The sequence below is a fragment of the Mesocricetus auratus genome, unplaced genomic scaffold, assembly GCF_017639785.1.
Source record: "Mesocricetus auratus isolate SY011 unplaced genomic scaffold, BCM_Maur_2.0 Super-Scaffold_100021, whole genome shotgun sequence".
NCBI lineage: Eukaryota > Metazoa > Chordata > Mammalia > Rodentia > Cricetidae > Mesocricetus > Mesocricetus auratus.
Genome location: NW_024429202.1, coordinates 18,396,214 through 18,420,062, shown reverse-complemented (window position 1 = coordinate 18,420,062; position 23,849 = coordinate 18,396,214). Strand labels below are relative to the sequence as shown.

The 23,849-nt window shown below is 36.6% G+C and overlaps 1 protein-coding gene across 4 annotated transcripts in view; it reads left to right on the top strand.

Moving 5' to 3' along the window:
- Positions 1-23,849, top strand: part of Col19a1 (collagen type XIX alpha 1 chain) — a 313,664-nt gene that overhangs the window by 78,449 nt on the left and 211,366 nt on the right. For all 4 annotated transcript variants that reach the window (XM_013125565.2, XM_040729471.1, XM_040729472.1 and 1 more), the window contains exons 10-11: positions 3,293-3,337; positions 5,897-5,941. In XM_013125565.2, the coding sequence (XP_012981019.1) occupies positions 3,293-3,337; positions 5,897-5,941 (90 nt within the window). The remainder of the gene's footprint in view (positions 1-3,292; positions 3,338-5,896; positions 5,942-23,849) is intronic.

Here is a 23,849-nt window from a genome sequence, read left to right as displayed (position 1 = left end):
AAATATAATTCTTTCCTTTGAAAGAAAATATTAGTAGCGCTTATACTTGGTTACAAAATCAGTATGTGCAAATACATTTTTAGAAGCAAATTACACTAATAGAAGAAAACTTTAGCATCCCAAACAGCATGGTGTGTGTGTGTGTGTGTGTGTGCGTGCGTGCGTGTGTGTGTGTGTGTGTGTGTGTGTGTGTGTGTGTGTGTAGGTTATAGCCTTGCTTTCTGTTCTGTGTAGGACCATTTCTAACATAATATGTTGAGTTTTGAAAGCCACAATTTAAGACATGTGTTGACTGGTCAGGGTATACCCGGAGAGCAGTGTCATAATATTAAGACTCCAAACTGTCACTAATGGTTTATTGAATGGAAACTAAATGGATGTCATGTATAAGATCTAGATTTTTTCTCCCATAATTTAGGATAACAGAAATAAGATGAGTGGGCTAAAGGTTCAGAAAGCTTTAATTCAGTAAGCATTGATGTGTCTTTTTTTATTTGTGCTCCACAACATGAATCAGATAGAAAAAGTTAACTGGAAGCTTATAATGATGACTGGTGACTATAAATACAGTTTATGTATTATTTAATCTGGGGACAGTGTGTGTTCATGTGTGAGCGGTGCACACAGGAGGTCACAGGGCAACTTTTGAAAGTCAGTTCTCTACTCCCATCAAGTATGTTCCCGGAATTAAAAGGCTTTTAATAGAAAGAATATCCTCAGAAATGAGTTTTCAACAGTATGATCTCTTTGAAACTACTGATCATATTTTTTCCAATAATGAAGTAAAATCTTGATTGAAAGATAAAAGAGAAACATCTATACCTTCTTAGTATGATACTGGGAGAAAAAAAGAAGCAGAAACTCAGAAACACACACACGCACACACATAAAACAGGTATGTGTCCTTCTAGTAGTGTTAGGCAAGTACTGATTTTATAAGTAAAATTGAGTTTTCCCTGATTGCCTGCACTACTCTGTGTTTTGCTCCTCTGTTTCAGAATAAGCACTAAGAAGATTGCTGCTATTGGCATAAATGTTTTAAATAAAGTTTTATGGAATCAACACTTGCTATTAGCATACTTGAATTATGTCTTTTTAAGTTTCTACGGAGATTCTTATACACCTCTCCCCTTGACATAGAAATGGGAACCAGTATGCCCACACTCCTATGGACTAAAGACAATTAGAAGTGATTTTAAATCTCTAAGTAGGGAAAGAGTAGAGATCAATTAACACTTGCCATAGGGGAACACCATATTTTAACAACAATAATCAAAAAATATCAATTAAAGACACACCCGTGCCAGCACTCTCTGGGCACACGACATGTAAAAGTCGGCTGCTAGCAAAGAAGAGAAAAAGAACTGTCACCACTCCCTTTTCCCCGAAATGGGCTGTTGGCGGGGTAAACACCGTATCTTTGTACTTCGTGGATTATATGCTGTATTTTGCTATCCTGAGTAACTTGCAACATGAAATAAAATACTATGCTGGATCAACCGAGGAAGATAATCTGTTTCTTAGGGACAAGTGGACATACTTTAGTGATGAGCAAAAGAAGCTCCATTTCCATACAATGTTCCTTGGCGTCAGATACTTAATGCCATTTCCCTTAATTCCTTACCAGATGTTGCTGCAGCTTTCTGCTAGTCTTGCCTGATGCCTCGGGTGAAGAACTCTAATAACTTTTAAGTGGTATAAGTGCTTAGTGTATTGATAATTACACTATTTTGATGCTACCGCATGTGATTACATATCACAGCCAAGTTTTGCCCTTATTATGACAATAGCAGCTACACTATAGAATACTTTGATAATTTAGTCTAAAATAATTTAGTTGTTAAAATATAGTGTGTGCTTGTATATGGCAGTATACTTCTGGTTTTAAAAATAGAAAAAGAAACAGTAAAACTTTTCAAAAATGTATTGGTGATAAAATTAAGATCTCAACATTTAAGTACAGTATCTCATTTTGATTTTAAAATTCGAAGATATGGTAGTTGTTCTTCTTAATATATTTAACTTCTTTCAATTAATTCTTAGAGATGATACCTGCATTTTTGGTAGAGCTTAAAAACTGTTATCAAGTGAATTTTATGAATGTTTCACAGAAATAAAGCAGAGCATAGCACTGATAGCTTATTTTGAGCTGCCTGAGTCTGGACAGTTGGGAGCCATGGTAAATTCCTAGACTGAAGTAAATGCCCGAGGGTTTACTAAGAATGTGCACCCCCCCTCCACCACCCCATGAAATATCTTCTTCTAACCGGTGTGCTCTTCACAGAGCAGACTCGTCAATATAATGACCAAGAATTCCAGAAATGGACCCTGATAGGCATCTGCTGAAAATGTTCATGCCCATGACAGGAGTCATGCGGGAAGGGAGAACTTTTTCATGTAGAATTGCCTTTGGTACAACTTCAGAACTGACCCCATAGCAGTCAGCAGATAGGAATAGGGAAATGAGCATGTCCACAATCTGAGAAGAATATGCGTGTGTGCGTATGTGATATCTCATATTAGGAAAGAAGACACTTATAATACACAATTTAAACTGGTTGCCAGAGATCACGTAGGGACGCATGACATCGGCCACAGCTGAAGGGCAAGAGAGTTTGAAGCCTGGTCACTGTGTACCCATTTATATAAGATGATTATGAGAATAGTAACTCTCTGATAAGTTTGTTCAGGAAGCAATGTCTACCCCATAAAAATTTTATTAATATGCCCAGAGGTCTTAAAGCAAAGAAAAGAAAGGATGGGGAAAGAAAGGAGGAAGGGAGGTAGGGAGGAAAGAAAGAAAGAAAGAAAGAAAGAAAGAAAGAAAGAAAGAAAGAAAGGAGGAAGGAAAGAAAGGAAGACATGGAATATGCAGGCTGTGGAATCATTGGGCACTCCCTAAACATCTTAGGTGACACTATAGGATAACCCTGAGTCTGTGAGACTAGTACTTAACATCTCAGAGCTCCCATTCCTTTACTTTAAAATTTGAGGTGATGTTCCTGGAGTTGTGATAACAGAAAGTTGGAAGACCCTACAAGTAACAGATATCCAGAAAAAAATGTTAACTTTCCTCAGAACACTGAAGCTTTCCCAACATTTACGAGGTAGAGTTAGGCAGATCTCTATGAGTTTAAGGCCATATTGGTCTACAAAGGACAGCCAGGACTACAGAGAAACCCCCTTTTCTAAAACCCAACCAACCAACCAACAAAAAACAGGTGCATGTGAAGGGGGGTCTTTTTCAGTATCATTTGTGGCTAATAAAATTTATTTTGGTTACTCTTTTTAGGGTGAAAATGGCTTGCATGGTATTCCAGGCTTACCTGGTCAAAAGGTAATGGGTTTTTATAAATATTTCATACAAACTAAACTACTAAATCATTCTTTCCAAGGAGAACTCATAGAAGCATTTACTTCTCAGAGATCTCTATAGGAAATATTTGTTCCAGGGTGTTAACAGTATGCCTTCCTGAAGAATCAGGAGTGATGCCCTTCCTGGGCCATGGAGGTGTTAAGGCTGCACCAGAAACATTTTTCTGTTATCAATCAGTGTGAACAAAGGAACAGTGTTCTCTGCTGCTAGTTCCTATTCGCTTGTTGTTGTGCTTCTCAGATTAAGCAGAACATTTTGCTTAATGTTCACAATGACATGAAATATTTAATAGTACTGAACTCTTCAAAGCACATCTTTTTGCTTTTGCCTGGCAGTGCAGACCAATAATCCTAGCTACTCAGGAGGCTGAAGCAGGAATATTGCAGACTGCCAGCCTATAGAGTGAGTCCAAGGCTAGCTTTGACAACTTAGTGAGATCATGTCTCAAAATGAAAAGTAAAAAGTGGGCTGTAGAGACAATTTAGTGCACAGTGTTTGCTTATCCTGTATGAGGCTATGAATTCAATCCCTTCTAAGTTATAATAATTAAATAACCCTTCAGAATGGTACATTTATACCCATAATGAAAAGTTTTTCACCATCCATGGTACATTTTACTATGCCTGGCATCTTTCTCTTCACCAAAATGCATTTCCTTTGGATCCTTTACTATCTATCCAAGGACTGCTTTTTCTCTCTGGGAACAAGCTCAACTCTATGTGCCAAGCATCCCTCGATGCCCAGAAACTAATATACTCCAGGTTGCTGGAGAAAAGAGGAGTCACTTCAGGTGGGGCCAGCTGTCATGATACAGCCCAGACAATCCCTCCACAGGGGAGAGCATTACTGATGCAATTTTAGACGTCCCCCAAAGCCAAACATGTCATTTCTATGCTGTGGCGAAGCAGTACAGGTCTTAATAACAAAATGTCAGAAGTTGCTATGCATCTAGGTTTTTTCCCCAAAGCTGGAAATGTCATTTGAAAAGATATACTTTCATTTATAGTTACAGCTGTAAAACTGTTTCTTTACCTAGCCCCATAGAGATAGTAAGATTGGACTGGGAACCATGAAACCGCATGCTTCCGCGCCCCTTCACGGCAGTTCTAGACAAAACCCACTAGTACAGCATGTGCTGCATCTGTGAGTTGAGTTTCAAGCCAAGGGATATGCAGATTTATCTGCTGGGAAATAGTTTTGGACTTTCCAGCAGCTGTTTGTGGTGGCTGCATCATGCTGACATCGTGGCCAGTGTGCTAGGGATGTTCAGCAGCTTCAGTGTCAGCTTGAATTACCAGATGGAGTTAAATTCTATATTTAAGGGGAAAGACTATTAAAAGAAAGGTAGGACCATGCATTAGTGATAAAAAAAATACCTGTGAACTAATCTATTGTTTGCTAATATGGGTTCTAGAATAAAGGAAGCAGAAAATAGTTATCTAACCATGTTTCTACACATTATATGCATTTGTTTGACCGTGTATAATATACTCATAAATTATCTATATACAAGATAGGAGCTCACATTGTAATCTATATAATGCATGTGAATTTTAATTTTATCATACAATTGAGGCAATTGAGGGATGGGCGGTATAACGGGTTGGAATGTAAAATGAAACTTAGATGATAGACAGACAGAAAGACAGATAGATAGATAGATAGAACAAAAAGGAAGATACTGGCTGAATGCCATGTGCCTTGACCCTCAGTGAGTGGATGGCAGATAAAACCCATCTCTAATACTCACCTCCTAGCTACGTAAACATAGGTCCCTGACATGTAGGAGTCGCTCAGTGAGTGTTTACTAAATGTTTGATGGTAATATCATCAATATAGTTACAGCAAATTAAATCAGAAAATAAACTTATGAAATTGGAAAGGGTTCATGAGGAAAAGAAACACGTGCACTTTGTAGTTTTAAAGGACAGCATAGAGAACAGCTCTTTTTTTGTGACTGTGAGTCACATGAATAGACCAGAGAGGAACCTGGGGCTGCAGGCATGTGGGGGTGGGTGTAGGCTCAGGACTCCAAAGTTCAATACTAAACCCACTCATCATGAACCTCTCATTAGACACTCATGTGGAAGGAAGGTTTCACAGAAGTCTGTGTCTTCTGGGGTTAATGAGAGGCTAGTGACAACAAGAATGGCAAACTTGGTCTCTTCTGCTTCATTCAATTCTAGTGACAGCAAGAATGGCAAATGCAGCCTGTGCTGCTTCATTCAACTCTCAAAGCAAATCTAGATGGTACCATTCTCAGACACTTAATACGCAGGGTGCTTGGCCTTATGGAGATTAGATTTTTCCAGAAGGTAGGGAAGGTCATATCTAAAAAACTTTTATTTGAGTAATTTTGTACTTTTCAGACTTTGCGTTGTTAGTATTGGCTTAGAACTTCATATCACAGGGAGTTACTGAAGTCACTGATCTTTTATATTCTCAGAAATATAGCTATTATTTCAAAAATTGTATGAACTATAAGAAGTATTCTTATTACACCACACTTCTCTTTTACAGGGAGAACAAGGACTTGAAGGCATCAAAGGGGAAACTGGTGAAAAGGTAATTCTTCATGTTTATAAAGATGAATTGTGCTCCTGATATAGTTTAATGTTTCATTTAGTTTTTGTATGTTCTATACAACATACATAATAATTTTGTTGTGACACTAAAATTTTGCCTCAATTAGAGTAGCCTTTATATATTGGTGATTGACAGAAATTGTTCTAAATTTACTTAATGGTCAGGCATTTTTAGTTAAATTTATTCTATTTACATATAAAAGATGCAAAGATGTATTGGGCATTATATTTTTATGTTATGGTGTCATTGGTCTGCAGTGACTATGTCTCTGACTAAAAGTTTTGTTAGCATGGACACTGGTTTATTAGTGGAATTTTACCTGGAGGGAAATTAAGAAAAATTTAAAAAGGAAAAAAAAGAGCTAACTGTTACAGAAAAGATAGCACACACTAAAATCAGAGTTATTCCAAATGGTTTAATGCAGGGGTAGATTAAACATATGAGTGATGTACAAGAAAATCTCTCACAAGACTTTAAATGCCTTGGGTCACCTTGCAGCAGACACTTTTGTCAGTACTACAAGGTTACAGAGAAAAGTGTGGAGAAAGCTTCAGACTGAAAACATCTTTCCAAAGCACTCAATCCCAAGTGAGAACCTTGGTAAGAAGTACTCCCTTCAACCCTGAGCTAGTGAAGCAAGCAAAGCCAGTCAGGTGGATGTTGCCCATGGGCATGGGTACCCTGGGGTTCACAGGAGGGTGGATACTGGTAGACTGGGTCCTGGAGGACCAAGGATGGATGTCATCCCTGTAACCTAAGTGCCATCACAATATCCTCTTCCAAAACTGAACTCTGCATTTTATACCTTTAAGCAGTGTTTTATTCTAAGAAATCTTGTGGTCTTTGAAAAATAGGTAAGCAAAATTTCCTGTACAATCCTACAGTTTCGGCAGGTGGAAAGTGTGCTCTCAAATCAGTCAGTGTGGTTTGTGTCTAGCTTTCTTGGCAGTGACCAGTTATTTGCCTCTCCTATAAGTATTTATAGAGACAATGAGTGTCTTCTATAATTACAGGACAAATTACACATGTTGTAAGCTACATGATAATTACTTTCCCTCAGTGAAGTGAGAGAGAAAGAAATGATAGTCATATAATAACCATGCAATTGAGGAAAACAAATCCATTAAAATTATAACAATATTCAATGGGTCTTTTAGAAATTCCTTGACTAGTTTTGCTTTAGAATAATAGTTATTGTCAGGCCATGTCTTTACATCTTATTTCTGTGTACTTTTTGGTTAATTGATAGGATTTTATCTTTAGAGATCAGTGAAACTAGGCAAGGCATAATATGCTTTCTATAATTTAGTCACCAATACTCCTATAACTTCTTTTTCCTCTGAACATAGGTGGTATTTCATGGTGATGAACAGATTCCCACAGACGGAATACAAACAAAATACATTATACACATGCATCACAATGCCATAATGGAATCCATTGTTGTGTATAATTAATATATGCTATTCAAACAATTAAAAAGAACACACTTTCAGTATATTTTGCTCCTTAGATTTTTTCCTCCCACTTCCTCATGTTTATTGAGTGTTGCAGTCAAGCAACCCCTTCTACGATAAGGTGGGAACAATTATGGAGACTATTTTAAATATGTAGAAAGAAATATGGAAGAAAGAGAAAAGACAGTGTTTTCATGAGAACCACATTCCTGATGGTTTATAGCCAAATTTAATATTTACATAATCATCATCATGCCTAGAAGGTTCTCCTTTGATTACTACTTATTAGACTTTAAATGATTCTTTTCAGTATTGCAAGCTGATAAATATATATGAATTATGTCTGTGAATGATCCATAAAATGTATATTTTTCCACAGGATGAGTTGGTTGAATTTGGCTATGAGATAAAGAAAGAAAAGTCTGTGAAAACTCTTCAATTTTGTGTCACAAATGCACAGGATTCTTGGGTTGCTTACAATGCATTGTTTTGAACAAAATCAACCAGCTACATTTTAATATCAATTCCTTGTGGAATAATAAGTATATATAATTACTTTAAAAACTCCTTTCTTCTTAAACTATCACAGTTTCTCCTTTCCGGTGTTTAAAATTTGATGATACTGAGTGACACAATGCACTGATTGTGCACTAAATAATTCAGGAAGTTATAGTAAATTGCGTATCTACCAAGAACACATGGTTATGGTAAAAAATAATATTGACTCTGAAGAATAGCATGTTCTGTGTTGATTTCCAGATGTTATGTTTACAGGCAATGGAATCTATGTTTAGAAATCTGCTATTTTGTCATAGGTAGAAAATAAGACTTCAGCTTGATTCACTCACTAGAATGACCAAGAGGTTCCAACAAAAGTCTAGTTTACAAATGCACTGTTCTTACTTAGTCCAGAGCACTTTTGAGTTATGAGGTATGCGTCTGTTTATCCCTTGCTATCCCTAGGGGATTGGTTTGAAGACTCGTCTGAACATGTCAAATCTACAGATACTCAATTCCCTTGTAGGAATGCTGTGTGTCCTATGCACATCTTCATGAGTATTTTAATTGACTTTGAATTATTTTATAATACTTAATATATTGAAAATGCTATGTATATAATTGTTGTGCCCGATGGAATGATAACAAAATAACATGCTCAGTAAGGCACATATTAAACACTATTTGTATATTCTTGATGAATTTCATATATATAACATATTCTGTTAATATCCACCCTACTACCTTCATAAAACGTTTCCCTCTCAACTTCATCCCTCTCCCTTCCTTCCTTTTTTCCTTCTTTCTTTCTTTCCTTCCTTCCTTCTTCCTTCTTCCTTTTCTTCTCGCTCCCTTCTTTTCCTTCTTATAACTCTACCAAGGCTAAGTAGTGCTTCTTATATGCACTTTGGAGTGGAGCCGTCCACCGGAGCATAGGGAGCCTACTAATGACCATATCCCTGCCCCCAGAAAAAGAATAATTCTCTCCCCCAGTCACTGCCAACTGCCAATAGCTCCTCAGTTACAGGTGGGACCTCATGAGCCTTTTCCTCATCCATGCTGGAGTTTTTGTAGTTTTTGATCGTGGACAGGCAACCACAGTTGCTTTTATCTGTGAGTGCAACATCTATGTCATGTCCAGAAGGTAACACTTGCAGCACTGGTGTTAGAGTGGTGAGCATAGATGGCATCTAGAAGACAGCACTTCACAGCCCTCTTCCCCTCTTCCCCATCCTCCAGCTCTTACATCCTTTCTGCCTCCTCTTCCATGATGTTCCTTGAACTTTGAGGGGAGGTGATATGGGTGTCTTCTCATAGGGCTGAGCGCTCACTATCCCCAGTCTCTGCATAAACTGCCATATCTTTCTTGGTTTATTACCTAAAATGCAGCTGGTTTTGATTTATTGCTGAGCGGTACTGACCATGAGCATATATAGTAAGGGCCTTAAGTGTTTTAGCTACTTTCAATGTTCTTATTTGGGAAACTAAAATGAACTGTGTTTTCAAATCTCTTAGTTTTAGAAAAGCCAACCAAACAAACAGATGAAAATGTGAGTCTTTTCTTTGTAAACTGAGCCAGGGAAGTGTTGATAACAAGCTGTACTTACAGCTTCCTCTAGCTGTGAGTGTCCACAATGTGCTGACTCTTGTTTAGGCTTATGGGAACGACCCATTTTCACTATGCTGTTTATTGATGTTTTCTCCCACTCTAGGTTAAGCTAATAACAATAAAGGAGCTACAAAACTAACAAATGCATATGGCTTATACTCTCTTAAAACCACCACTAGAAAACTAGACCTTATAAATTGCTACAGATGTGATTTTTATTGTCCTGTTGTCACCAAAGTCCTCTTTAAATGCTGAAATTCCACATGATATATGTTTGTACATCAGAAAATTATGTTTAACAAACTATTCCTCTGGTTATATAAATGTTGGACATATATTTTACTGGAGAGTATCTTCTGGAAAAAATATTGCACTGAGGCTTATTTCTTTTTTAATGAAATACTATTTAATTCTACAAAATCTATAAAATTCAATAAGTAAAATTGCAAAAATGTGTTTTATAACTTAGAATTGTTTACCTATATGTATGTGTACATGTATATACATACACTTTATACTTTAATACTAGAAAACTGTATGGTGTCATTTGTAATTAAGACATCTGTGCAGACATTTGTATTCTTTAATCAAATTTCCACAACAGGTAAATGTCAGGTGGTATAATGCAAAGTTTCAGATGCTGGCATAAAATATAACGTGTGTGTGTGTGTATGTGTGTGTGTGTGTGTGTGTGTGTGTGTGTGTGTGTGTGTGTGCAGTCATCCTGTTGATTGTATTAATGTTGAGTTGCATGCAGGGGTTATTCTCTGGTGGTTGTTTTTGTTGTTTCGATAGGAGATGATCAATGCTTATTAGAAAATGTCTCCACCCATGTATTTGGCTTAGTCGTTCATGTTAGATTTTAGTCAAGTGAAAAAGCAGGATTGAACCCATTCTTCCTAGTCTTTAGATTTGCATTTGTAGAATTAGAATGTAGCAGCATCAGCAGATAGTATTTCCCACATTTAACAATGATATGCAAATGCTAAGCTAATAAGTGGGACGGCGGTAGCACAGGCCTTTTATCATAGCACTTAGGAAGCGGAGGCAGGGGAATCTCTGTGAGTTCAAGGCCATACTGGTCTACAAGTGAGTTCCAGGACAGCCAAGGCTGTTACACAGAGAAACTCTGTCTCAAAAACAACAACAAAAAAATAGTGGGGTAGGTAATGTACTTGGTAGAATTTTGTTCATTTATTTCTGACAGATTATGACATACATTTAACTTATAACCAACTTAAAAGATGAAACAATATTTTATACCAGTACTGCAAATAAATGTCATCCATGAATAAATAATTGAAACACCGACTTCTAGAAGTATATATATGATTATGCTCGATCAGACAATCAGTAGTAATTATTTGCCCCAAGAAACAACGATTGTGATTCCAAATATTCCAGGATCTACTATGCAGAAAAATGTTGTCACTTTAGTCAATTGGTTATTTGACTGTTGTCATGTTAAAAGCACAAAGAACTTGAGTAATGGAAAGGAAGCCATGATCTGGCCACTTAAAACTGAAAGAGAAAATGGCCAAAGAAGGAATTTATTCAGTACTCATAAACTTTTCTTCTGGATATTCTGGGGTAGCATTTTAGATCAGTCAACAAGTCTCTTTACCAGATGGAGAAGTCCATACTAGCTGAGACATTTTATAACGGTGTCAGAGTTCATCAATGTATGCCCACGGTAAAGGTGACTCATTGATGGACCAAAACAAACCACATTTACGCCAGAGAAGAGGAAATATGCTTCTGGCCTATCCAGCAGTACTCCAAAGAGAGACTAGATTGACAACTTCCTGTGGTGCTTGTGGTGTGCTGTCATTGGGGTAAATGAATCACACATTGCTAGATGCTGTATTGTAACCCATCTTGCTATGCCAGGTGTGTGACCCTGTGTGTGTGTGTTTGTGTTCTTTACCATGGTCTTTTCCTTTATAAGACACTAAATTACTACTTAACAGGATAGCTGTAAGAATAATAAAATATGCCTAATGAATGAAATATTCTATAAAACCAATCCATCAATAGCCAAATTATGAAAAATATACAAAATATTGGTATTTTGACATAATTACTATGCTTAATTTTTAAGTTTGCATAAAGTTAATTTTTAACTTTCCCTCTAAACAAGCAAATAAAATATTCAGGATTATTAGCTACTTGTAGAAAACAAATAACCTCAGACCAACCTTTGTGTGTTTAGCATGTTGTTTTGTGGCTCAGCTCAGAGATTGTTTGGTCACATTGATCCTATTTGGTTTGCTTAAATATCACTTCTGAGCTAGGATGTTGGCTGAGGGTAGTTAGTCTACATTGGATTTTAAAAGACGCCGTGTCTTTATTCTAGATGACTGCTCTCTTTCCAAGAGTAATCACAGACTTTTCTCAAGGCAAGGATCTAAAGACGACATGCAAAAGCTTGTAAGGCCTTTTGGGGCTCCTGCCTCTGAACTAGTAGGCCACATCTCCACAGTGTTCTATTAGAAAGCAGGTTCTAAAACCAGCCCAGGTTTGAGAGGTGTGATACCAGAAACTTTCCACCTCTTGGTTGCAGAAAGTATAGCTATATGAAGGAATGCAAAATACCTAGATTTCATAACAAAAGGACCCCAAAATGAGATAAAACCCCCTTACCTCTAACTCAACAGTTTAGAACAGAAGTTGATTGATTTAACAATTTTGTTTTCATTCTCCCATAATCTGAAGTACAACAGTTGCTCTTAGTAGGGTACAGAGACTATGAAAAATATGTTTCCACACTTGACTAACAGCATCTTCATATATGTAAAACCAATATAGAAAAATGAAATTCATTATTTAGTGGCAACAGAAAAGATGTGCTCATTAGCTACATCAATGAATTATGTTCTACTTTTATTTAATATCATATGCTCTTAAATTTTAGTTATAATAAAACTGCTATAATAAATGGAGAAAGTAGTTCAGAATCGAAATGTGTTTTCAGAATTTTACTATTAAGGCCTTCTTGGCAATTATGCTTAATATTTAATATGCAGAACTAAGGCAAGATTGCTAAATCCTGTTATTACAATGAGGCACTTTGCCATCATCCTTTCAAAGCCACTGTCAACTTGTCACCTTACTTCCTGTGAAGTTTCCTGTGGTTTACCTTGTGGAATTTTCCTGAACACTAGCCTGATATAGAATTATTTCATCTATGCTGATAACACGTGCAAAACTTCTCAAGATTTTAGTAGGGACTCACATATTTCATTTGACAACTGACTTGAAAAATGAAGAGAACAGATGGAGTAGAATAACTATAATTTCACAAATCAGAGCAATTTATGTGTGGCCATTGAAAATTGGTATGGGAGTAACTGTGCCAACTTTCAATTATCCATGGTGACAGGCAATTGGGACTCAGGAATGGCAGTGCCAAATCAGAGGCTTAACATTAGTCAGTACAGATTGTATGTTATTTCCCCAATCCTTACAGCACTGTTGAATAAATACTAAAATGAAGTATAGTTAACGCTCTTTTACTCATTAGTAATTACAGAAAATGGAATATTAAGGAGAGATGCATATATACAAATAAGACAATAACTTTCAAAGATGCTAGTTTTTAAAGTATTATGTCCAATAACCATATACTGTTTTACTATGCGAATATATTTAATTCTTTTTAATAATTACTTGATTGGAAGCATGTCTTTCCTATGTGTTCTTGGTGACTTTGGGCTGAGTAGTTTTGGTGTGGTGATGTTTTGTGGAAGACTAAATAGCTACATAAGTGACAAAGTAAAGATATTGTATGGAACCCTCTCATGACTTGATGTAAATAGTGCTGGAGGGGCAGTGGATGACTGCAGAAGAAAATGTGTATGCATCAAAATCCAAAGCATTATCCTTGAAAGGAAAATGTTCTTGAGCAAGATGTGGACCAAAAGAAAAAGATGGATGCACTTATAGAGAATTACAAATGTCACATAAGTCTTAAGGACTGTCAGTCTAAAGTCAGCACTACCTTACTTGTAAGGAATTTCCACTAGGCTATTGCATGACACAACAACCTATATAACACGGGTAACACATTATTATTTAACAGTACCTGTGTTTTTTTAGCAATATTAATTTTACTTTGAAACTACATCCTACGAAATCTACCTGTTTGCCTTCATCTGCCTGAACACCACCACACCCTAATCACTCATGAGATGTATCTTATTCTCTCATCCACTCTCCAAAACTGTGGCCAGATGGATCTTTAAAATCTAAGCACATGGATCCTATTTTTAAAACATTCTCATGGTTTTCCATTAGGTTGAGACCCAATCCCTAATACAGTGTGTAAAGCCTTTTGGGGTCTGACCTGCCTGCACCCCTGGACCCTTTCTCCTCACACACCTCTTTGTTGCCTTTTCTTTTTTTAGTTTTTTGCCTTCATCCAACTCTTCTGTACAATGATGTCTCCATGGATTTTTGAAATACTGCTGTCCCTCACTACTGCTTCCATTTTGTTTCCTGTTGCTGTGATAATTACAGTCCATTGTTATATGGGAAGTCAAGACAATGAAAAGTTGAAGCAGTCAGTCATTACATCCACAGTAAAGAGCGGAGAGCAGTGAATTAATGCAGTATGTGGGTGCTCATACCACTCTCCTCTTTTCATTAAGTTCAGGATCTCATGAATAGGGAATGAGTCACTCATGATAGGCAGGTCTTCCCATCTCAACTAACTAATACACAAAAAAAACCCACAAAACACAAAAACAAAAAAACAAACAAAAACTCCCCATAGAGAGTCCCACAAGCCAACTTTATCAACACACATTCTCAATGAGAGTTTTTTTCCCAGTTCATCCTAGATAGTGTCAAATTAACAATTAAAATTAACCATTGCCAATTACCTTACTTCTATTCAGTCCTTATACTTTGAAAGATACTGTTCCTGCTGTCAGAATACTCATTAAGCCTTTTAACATTATAATTCACTTTCAACTACTTATCACAATTTACAATTATAAGATTCCCAGCATGTGGTTTTTTTCTTTATACTCATTTCCACTCAGTCAAATAGAAATTCCATGACAGAAGCTATCAGCCTACTGTTTTGCTTTTATCTCCAACACCTAACATAATGCTTAGCACCTAAAAGAATTTAATTAATTCATTCATTACCACCAGGGAATAGTGTGGACAAGGTTTAGTGTTTCTTTTCATCCTCTTAAATTATTCAGTAAATATTTTGATGCACTCAATATCCTGCCTTTTCAAATTCCTGCTATTTAATTTGTGAGGCAGAGTTACATGTATAAAACATTCAATGTGTGTACATATACACTTGCTCTAGTACACTAATTCTATATGTATAATTATTGTAATTACATCTCAATGAATATACAAACCATTAATATTTTCAGCAGTATGCTAAAATATGCATGGAATAAATTGATTTAAAATTTTCAACTTTTATTATTTACAAATTATATTTTGGCAGGTGCTATCTAGGTTTATATTATATCTGTCAAAAATATACAATGCATCTAATACCAGATATGAGACTGTCTTTTAAATTGAATGGTAATATTAAAACTTATCTACTGACTCCTATGCTATAATTTTTTGTAGGTTTGAAAGATTTTTATTAATCAGTGCTTAGTGTTTTTTCTCGTGTTTTGACTTTCACTCCAGTCCCGCCCCCAGCCCCTCACTCAGGCTCTGGGCTACCCAGGTTTCCCTATTTCTGCCCTATTTTCTGGTTCTCTTTACACTGGTCATCCTGTGCTACAACCCTTCCTTTGCTCTCTGTTACTTCTGTTTCCGGCTTCTCATTCATTACTTGACCCCATTCTCTACCCTTACTGTACCTCCCTGACACCCCTATCTGAGTTTCTTCTCAAATAGTTTCATTTGTAGCCACTTTGAGAAGAGACCATTTTAAATATAAATGTATGAGTTCCTTGGCAGGTGACTTAAGAGTGTTTTCTCATTCCAGGAAAAAAGGTCTATTATACATTCCTGCCATTATTATCACCCCTGAGCTTTTTTGCATTTCTGGAGATTGAATCCAAGGTTTTGTACATGCTGCTAAAACACTCTATCACTGAATTGCTTCCCAAGTCTCTTCTTGAACATTTCTGAATGAGAGCATGTTCTAAATTAAGAGTGAAGGTCAAGGCTGTCTTCACGTTTGATGACAGAGTTTAGCATATAAAATGAAAATATGTGATTTAAAATGTTTTAAGTAGAATGGGTTAATAATTAGGTAACCTTGGAATTTTCTCACTTCATAAGTATACATTACTGGCAAATTTTATTTAACATTCCATATGCTAGAAAAACACAAAATATTAGTCGATGGGTGCTTTGTTTTTATTCAAAAGCCACTGGATGGAAACTTCTTTCCTAATCATTGTATGAACAACTCACCGTATAGAAATTGCTGAATGATTGTGTCTCACCAAAAGAGTAGAGCATTGACACAGGTGCTGTTCCTCATAGAGTGTGTGCGGTGGCTGACTGTGTGAACTTACCATAAAGGCTTACGATCAGACTTTGCTTGCTAGTTTAATAACTTCAAGAAGCTCTCTTCAGATTCTAGTTTTCTTCGGTAATCCTGACAATCCCCTTTAAGCCATCTAACTCCCTGTCAATGATCTTCTTTAATAGCAGAGGGGGATTAATGAAGCAAGACACAAAAAGCCACCAATACTCACTTCCATTTTTGATACTTTCCTCACTGCCTCTCACTGTCTGTTGATCATGCCGTATGATCAGACCCAAGAACAAAATTACACAACACTGAGGCTTGGATCAAGGATTTCACAGAATGTTATTTTAGGTACCTGCAATTGCCCAGCCTGGAGAGTGTAGCCATGCAGATGGCGTTAGCTGGCTACATTCCAGGAACACAATGATAGGGATATTGCCTCCCACTTAAGGTTTGTTTATGTGTACTGATGATTCATGAAGATAATGTCTCAGTAGCAGTTGTGGTGAGGACACACAATAGCCCCCACAAGCACAGGTTGAATCAAAGGTTCTTTCTTAGTTAACAGGAAATTAGACGGTCTCCTACATTGGCTCTCATCATTTATTCAGATTTCGTTAGACAGTCCTCAAGGATTTTTCTCATTAATGCTGATAGACAACAATTACAAATTATTTGCTTTAAGTCAAAAATCTGTTATTTTTATTAATCCATCTGAGTTCTGAAAACCTTTTGGAGAGCTCAAAGCAGTTTGTGTGGTCTCAGGGATCTTGTTAACACCTCAGGTAAGAGTCAATATTGCATTGTACTTCATTGATAAGTTTACAGACTCTTAGCATTTCTCATCACTGCCTTCTTATGCTGCTTATACCTCATAAGGCTAAAGATGCATTTCAGAAATTGCCATAATTATCCTTTTTTGTATGATCACTGAACCAACTAGGCAGTGTAATCGAATAGAGTCCTAATTCAGATGTTTCAGAGTCTTTACCTGAGATGTTTCAGAGTCTTCACCTGAGATGTTTCAGAGTCTTCACCTGAGAAAATAAAGACTGAGACTGTGTTGCCTCCTCTAGAGTCATATGTATACTGGGGTAGACTCTCTAAAAGTGTGGAGAGCTTATACTACTGGAAGATAATTATCTGGAATCGGAATATAATCATCTAAGTTTATATGTGGTGTTTCTCTTTTGGAACTGTGGCCTTCTGGTCCTCACTGTATGCCTTTAACTCTGTTTTCTTACAATTATCACGCTTTTAACCTGGTAGTAGTTGTGGATTTTATACACAGGAATTATGGTGACTTGAACCATTAATATAAGTATTGAATAAGAAAAGGCATGCCACTGTCACTGAATCCTCTTTCTGGACAACAGCTAAACACATCTGAAAATAAAAAAAGTATTGTTACTTAATCACTTTCTTACCTCACTGGCATCTACTAACCCATCCTTTGTTAAATGTTTCACTCAGTTAAATAAACAGAAATCATAACACAAGAGTTTTGTTTTAGAGATTATCTTATTCCTTAGGAGTTCCTTAAAAACTCTTTAAAAATATTTAAATCCTGATATCTACCAAGAATCCTTATTAAAGTACTTTAATGTGTGCATATTTTAGAAGTGAAGATGTACTATTGTACAGCAGGCGAGCCTTTCCTTAAGACTCTAGGATATTCATGTTAGTGGGTGAGTGTCATGAACTCTTAGTTATCTGTCCTTCATCTGTCCTCCCTATCTTCATGTCCATATTGGTCTCGGGGGTCTCTGGCTGCAATCAGTTAATTACAAGGCCTTCGGTTTCTTTCCCAACCTGTTTGATGTTGATGAAACTCAGCAAGACAGAGAATCCCTTCAAACACACACCGGGTTTTAGAGATTTGGGTTTTTTTTTCAGTCATTCATTGATTTGATCTTTTAGAACCTACTGCAGATGAGATACTTTGTTCAGCACCAAGATAACATGAAAGAGACAAAACCCCCTCTCAAAAAAACACGTGAAGTGTTTGACAGGGACCTGTATAGGATGCAGTGTGAAAAAAAGAGAAGGGAACAGCACATGCTGCCTCGGGGATGGAGGTAACTTTAGGTCAAATTTTATTCCTCAGTTAGCGCTGAAGGGTAAATAAGGCTTCTCAGAGCAGGAAGAGGCAGATGAAAGTACAAAAGTTCAGTGTGAATGCATTATGGGAAGTATAAGAAACATGCTGGAGTATATTAAGTGTCAAAATGGAAAGCAGTGACCACCGGAGGAGAAATAAAAGCTCTTTAGAAAATGATTGAAGAGCGGCCTCAGGCTGAATGTCCAAAGATGGAGGGAAAAACATCAAAGAAATAACATCAGAGGGTCACTTGGAGCATCAGATCCTAACATATTTAGCTTACTTTCCTCAGCAGAGGTACTACCAGACACCCAAGCAACCACCCACCTTGGTAAGGGAGCTAGCTGTTCCTGGGAGAAACCTCTCTGAGAATGCCCACCTGAAGCTTCCAGACAGATGATTAGAGGCCAAAATCCTTTTGAAAGCCTCAGGGTGACATGAGTAAGGCTTTTGTTAAGCTCTATTTATTTTCACCATTTCTAAAAACTAAAGGGCTTATTATTGTGGGGAGGATAATTTTGACTGCTAGTATAAGTTTATTCTTCTAGCCAAAATCTTGAGGCAATTTAATACAATTGTTTAATCTTCCTTTGAGTAAATCTCTCTCTCTCTCTCTCTCTCTCTCTCTCTCTCTCTCTCTCTCTCTCTCTCTCTCTGTGTGTGTGTGTGTGTGTGTGTGATGAAACATGCCACTTATTTCATGAATCAAACATGATTTAGTTTTGATTGTCAAGTGCTATGTGGTGAGTTAATGAGCAGATACAATCACTTAAAAACAACAACAAAACAAGAAAAATAAAAGTAAGACTGATCTAAACTCCAACAATCTTCTGTCATGGTGTTTAGTCTTTCCCTGTGATCTTGCTCTGGTCTACTAATAGTCAGAGAAGGCTCGGGGATTCTGTGTTACTTCTACAAATTGCTCAGCATGTTAGTCAGCAGTTTCTTTGCTAGGATTCCACCTTGGCTTTTGAGAAGGAAAAAATGCCAGGTATTGCTGTACTTAGCAAGAAATGGGGGGAGCCAAGGTTTGGAAAGAAACAGAAGAAGGGGTGCAAGTTAGAACTTGAAAAGTGAGGAGGGGAATAGAGAAAAAAATGACTGTTTTACCCTTTATCTGATAGATATTTTTTTTAAAGTGTGTCCATGTATGCATTCACACGTGTCACAAAAGGTATGCCAAAGTGCATGTGTGGAGGTCAGAGGTTATCAGCCCTTGCCTTCCACCTTGAATTCCTGGATATTTTTCTGCCTTTGCATCCCATCTCTCCATAAGGAGTGTTGAGATTCCAGATGTGCTATATCACATCTGGTTTTGCATGGTTCTGGGAATATGACTGTAGGGCATCATGCTTGTATGGCAAGCATTTTACCCTCTTGGCCATTCCTCAGCCTCCAATGCATGTGTACGTGTGTGTGTGTGTGTGTTTACATACATGAGGTTTTATGATTTGTTGGCAAAACATTAAAATAGAATGTAGACATTTTATAAAACACATTCTTGTACATGACAATAAAATGGGGAAACAGAGAACACACTAAAAACTAGAGCAAATCAAGTGAAGTTCGTAAAAGTCAACAAACAGGAAAATACACCCAAGTCCACAGGGCAGATCCAAAGCTGTAATGAGTGTGAAACAGTGCAATACAAATGTTCATTTTAAAGAATCAAACACAAAATAGAGAAAAGCAGCTTCAAAGTAAAATAGTAACAGGGATTAATAAACATGGTCAGTAAAATTTATGAAACACACAGTCATAAAGTTGTAGAGAGGGAAATAACTTTAAAAGTTGGTTTAATGTGATCAATAAAATGAATAAATAAAATTCAAGTAAACAGAAAATAGGAAAAAGAAGACAAACTAGGAACTGAAGACTACAGACAGTAGACAGACTAAAAAGATGTGGGGTCTCTAGCATGCACCCCGAAAGATCCAACTAAACAACCTGAAGGATATAAAAAATAGCAACTGGAAAATACAGCTATGTTAATTACTATGGAAGAAACTGGAGAAGTAGCCTAAAACACACCAGTAAATAAAGGAGCAATTGGTTTTCTACTTGGACTTTATGGACCCAAGATTTAAATTGTTCAAATATTTTTAAAAAATTAAAATGCTCTAAGATAAAGAAAAGATAATTTCTAAGCAGTTGGCATAATTCAATCACACAGTTAATGGAATCTACACTGCTGCTAGATTTCATTCACAAACACACATACAAATGTATTAAATAAGACATTAGCAGATAGAATTGAACTATTCAGCAAACCGTCAAACAGGGTAGAGTAGGATGCCCGTGGAGATTCAGATTAAGGGATTAACAAATGCACTGCAGTAACCAATTAAAGGGTCTAATTGAGTTGCTCTATTGGCATAGACTGAAGCTTTGAATAACATGAAGTACTCACCCTTAATAAAATTCCCAGGTAATAGAAATTGATAAAATATCTTCACTGAAATCCAACAGTAAATATTGATTACAAAAAGATAAAAACCATAATACAAATTGAATAAGCAAAATTAATCCCTAAAAGTAAAATTTCCTTTGCCATTATTTCATATGAAAATTAAATCACATGAACTGGAAACAAAAAGATTAATCCCCTCACTGTAAAGTGAGTTTTAAGAAAGCTTAGGAGAACTTTCTAGAAAATTGTTTATAAGAGAAGTTAATTGAATATTGCAATGGTACAGGATCATCTTAAGCAAATTCAACTGAAAATGATAATTCTATTAACAATGTAATAGCTAACATTTGCTATTCTAAAGGATTCTTAAATTTTTTGACAAGAAAAAGCCCACATAACTCGGTTTTTAAGTGTGTAAGACATATGAACAAACAGTCACTAGATAGTGAACTCACAATGTTAGTGTTAACACAGTAAAGCTGGAGCTTAATGGCAGTCTGTGATGTGTAATTTAAAGCAATTATGAGATGTGACTTAACACCCATTTGGCACCTGTTGCTGGATGGAATTCAAGGGCAAAGGCATGCACATGCATTGCTGGTGGTATGTGCAGAGCTATATTCTCTTTGGGAAAGCAATTTGGCAACATCTGTTCAGAAATGAAAAATGAATAATCCTTTTACCTAGCAATCACCATCTTGAGAATCCTACTACCGTGAAGTATGTCACAGGCAAATGATGGTGTTTATGGCTTCAAGAAGGATAAAGCTTTAGTACAAGTCCTAGTGGAGTCAGCTGAATTCAACCATTTACTAAGAGCTGCACAGTTGGCCCACAAATGTCATAATATAAGTATCACTTATTAGTTATACAGTATAAACCGTGTAGAGTGTTTAATTGTGGGGAATACAATGGTGTTTATTGCAGTTTTACTCATAATGGTACAAAACTGTAAACAGCCAATGTCTTTAACAGGAAATAAATGAATCAATTATGACATAGCCCTATCTTAGAGTATTATGGAAATATTTAAGAAAATAGGACTATATGACAAATCCAAATTATTTTTAGAAGAAAATGTTGAAGGAAAATTGAAAATTATAAAACTATATTATATATATGTATATATACATATATAATGGCCAATTGTTTTGAAATTACATATGTATCTATGATTATATGAGTTTGAATAAATAAACTGGAAGGGAATATACCACATTGATAAAAATTTGATGCCCAGATGAGTAAATAGCCATTTTAAAAGTAAAAGTGCTTGGGTTATAACTCATTAGTAGAGAGCCTAGCAACCTTAGCCTGATGTACATCATAGCAAAAAGTAAATAAAAGAAAAAGAAATAGTAAGAGCATAAGAAATAATAGCCTTTCAACTTGAAAACATGAATATTACACATAATTTGTTTTTAAAATTACTGAAAATGTGCTGGGCGTTGGTGATGTACACCAATCCTAGCACTCGGGAGGCAGAGGCAGGTGGATCTCTGTGAATTCCAGGCCAGCCTCATTTACAGAGCGAGTTCCAGGACAGGCTCCAAAACAATACAAAGAAACCATGTCTTAAAAAAGCAAAAAAAAAAACCCTGCAAATGTGCAAATTTTATACACTTTATATTAATAAATGTTAAATTCATACATTATTTCTAAATATACATTTTTATATAGAGATTAATAGACTCAATTGCCATTTGTGCATAAATATTGTGTAACACTTTAACATCTGTACTAACATATATTTTATGTATATAATGTCGATACATATGTATTTTAACTAATTTTGTCTTGTTTTTTAATGGCACAGGGTGTTAAACATAAGGCCTTGCACAGAGTAGCCAAGCAGTCTGCTTCTGAGCTAAATCTCAAATCTTATGAAAGTTTTTTATTAAAAAGGTAGCATAGAACTGTGTTGATGAATGGGAAAACATCTTAGGTAACTGCTACAATAATCAGTAATGAAATTGAAGCAGAATTTTGAGAACAGTAATGGCAACACCACAGGAACGGTAAGACAGGGAAGTGACAGATACTGAAGCAAGTATTGGAAATGAAAACAGAAAGGAAGAAAGAAAGAAGGGAGGGAGGCAGGGAGGGAGGGAGGGAGGACGAGAGAGAGAGAGAGGGAGGGAGAGAGGGAGGGAGGGAGAGAGGCAGAAGTCTCTAATCTGATCCCCTGGCCTACTTATTTTACATTCTTGTATAAGGATGACATTGTATAAGTAATTCATCTATAGTGAGCCTTTAGCCACAGATACACATTTCTAGCTCTTTAAGGTTATCCTGGGCAAGCTAGCATCTTTGAATTTGCATATCAATTTCAAAATTAATCAGTGAGTTTCAGCTCTCATAAACAACCTGCTGAGATTTTGAATGAGTTGGTTTATTTTTAGTATGAAAGTTGGTTTTTGTAGAACCTTCCAACTTATAATATATCTACTTAGTTGTTTTCTTATTCTTTTTTAGGGTTTCTTTTATGTTTTAATTATGTGTATGTATGTGTGTGTGCGTATATGAATGTTGGTGTCAATGGAGGCCAGAGGCGTTGGGTTCCCTGAGCTGGAGTTACAGGTAATTAGAGCTGCCCATGGTAGGTTCTGGGAATCAAATTCTGATGGTCTCCAAGAGCATCACTTCCTGTGCTCTAAGCCTCCTAACTATCATTCCAGCCCATGTCTTCCTTATTAGTAGTAATACCTTACAATTTTCACTTTAGAGATAACCTTTGTTAGAATTATTACTAAGCAGTGTGTGTGTGTGTTTGTGTGTGTGTGTTTGTGTGTGTGTGTGTGTGTGTGTTTTACATGCATTCATGTCGATGAGTACATTATGTGTGGCCAAAAGTTAATGAAGTTATGATAAAGGGCATCTCTCCTAGCTTTCTCTCTACTTTGTTTCTGAGACAAGGTCTAAGTTCTTCTAGGTTACCCCATGTCAGTTAGTTGTAATCATCTACCTTGAACCTGGGAAGACAGAACCTCAACTTAAAAACTGCTTTCAGCAGGCTAGCCTGTGAACACATCTGTGAGGCATCTTTTTTTGTTAATTGATGTAGGAGTGACCAGCCAGTGCTAGTTGTAGCACACTTGGGCAGGTGAGCCTAGGTTGGATAAGAATGCTGGCTGAACATGAACCAAGAATAGCAAGCTGATAAGCAGAATTCTTCTAGGGTCTCAGCTTCAGCTCCTGCCACCAGGTTCTTGGCTTGAGTCTTTCCCTTGGCTTTCCTCCATGATGGACTGTAACCTGAAAGCCAAATAAATGCTTTACTCCCCCAGGGTGCACTTGCTCAGAATGCTTTATCAGAACTGCAGGAAGGCAAACCAGATTACCATGC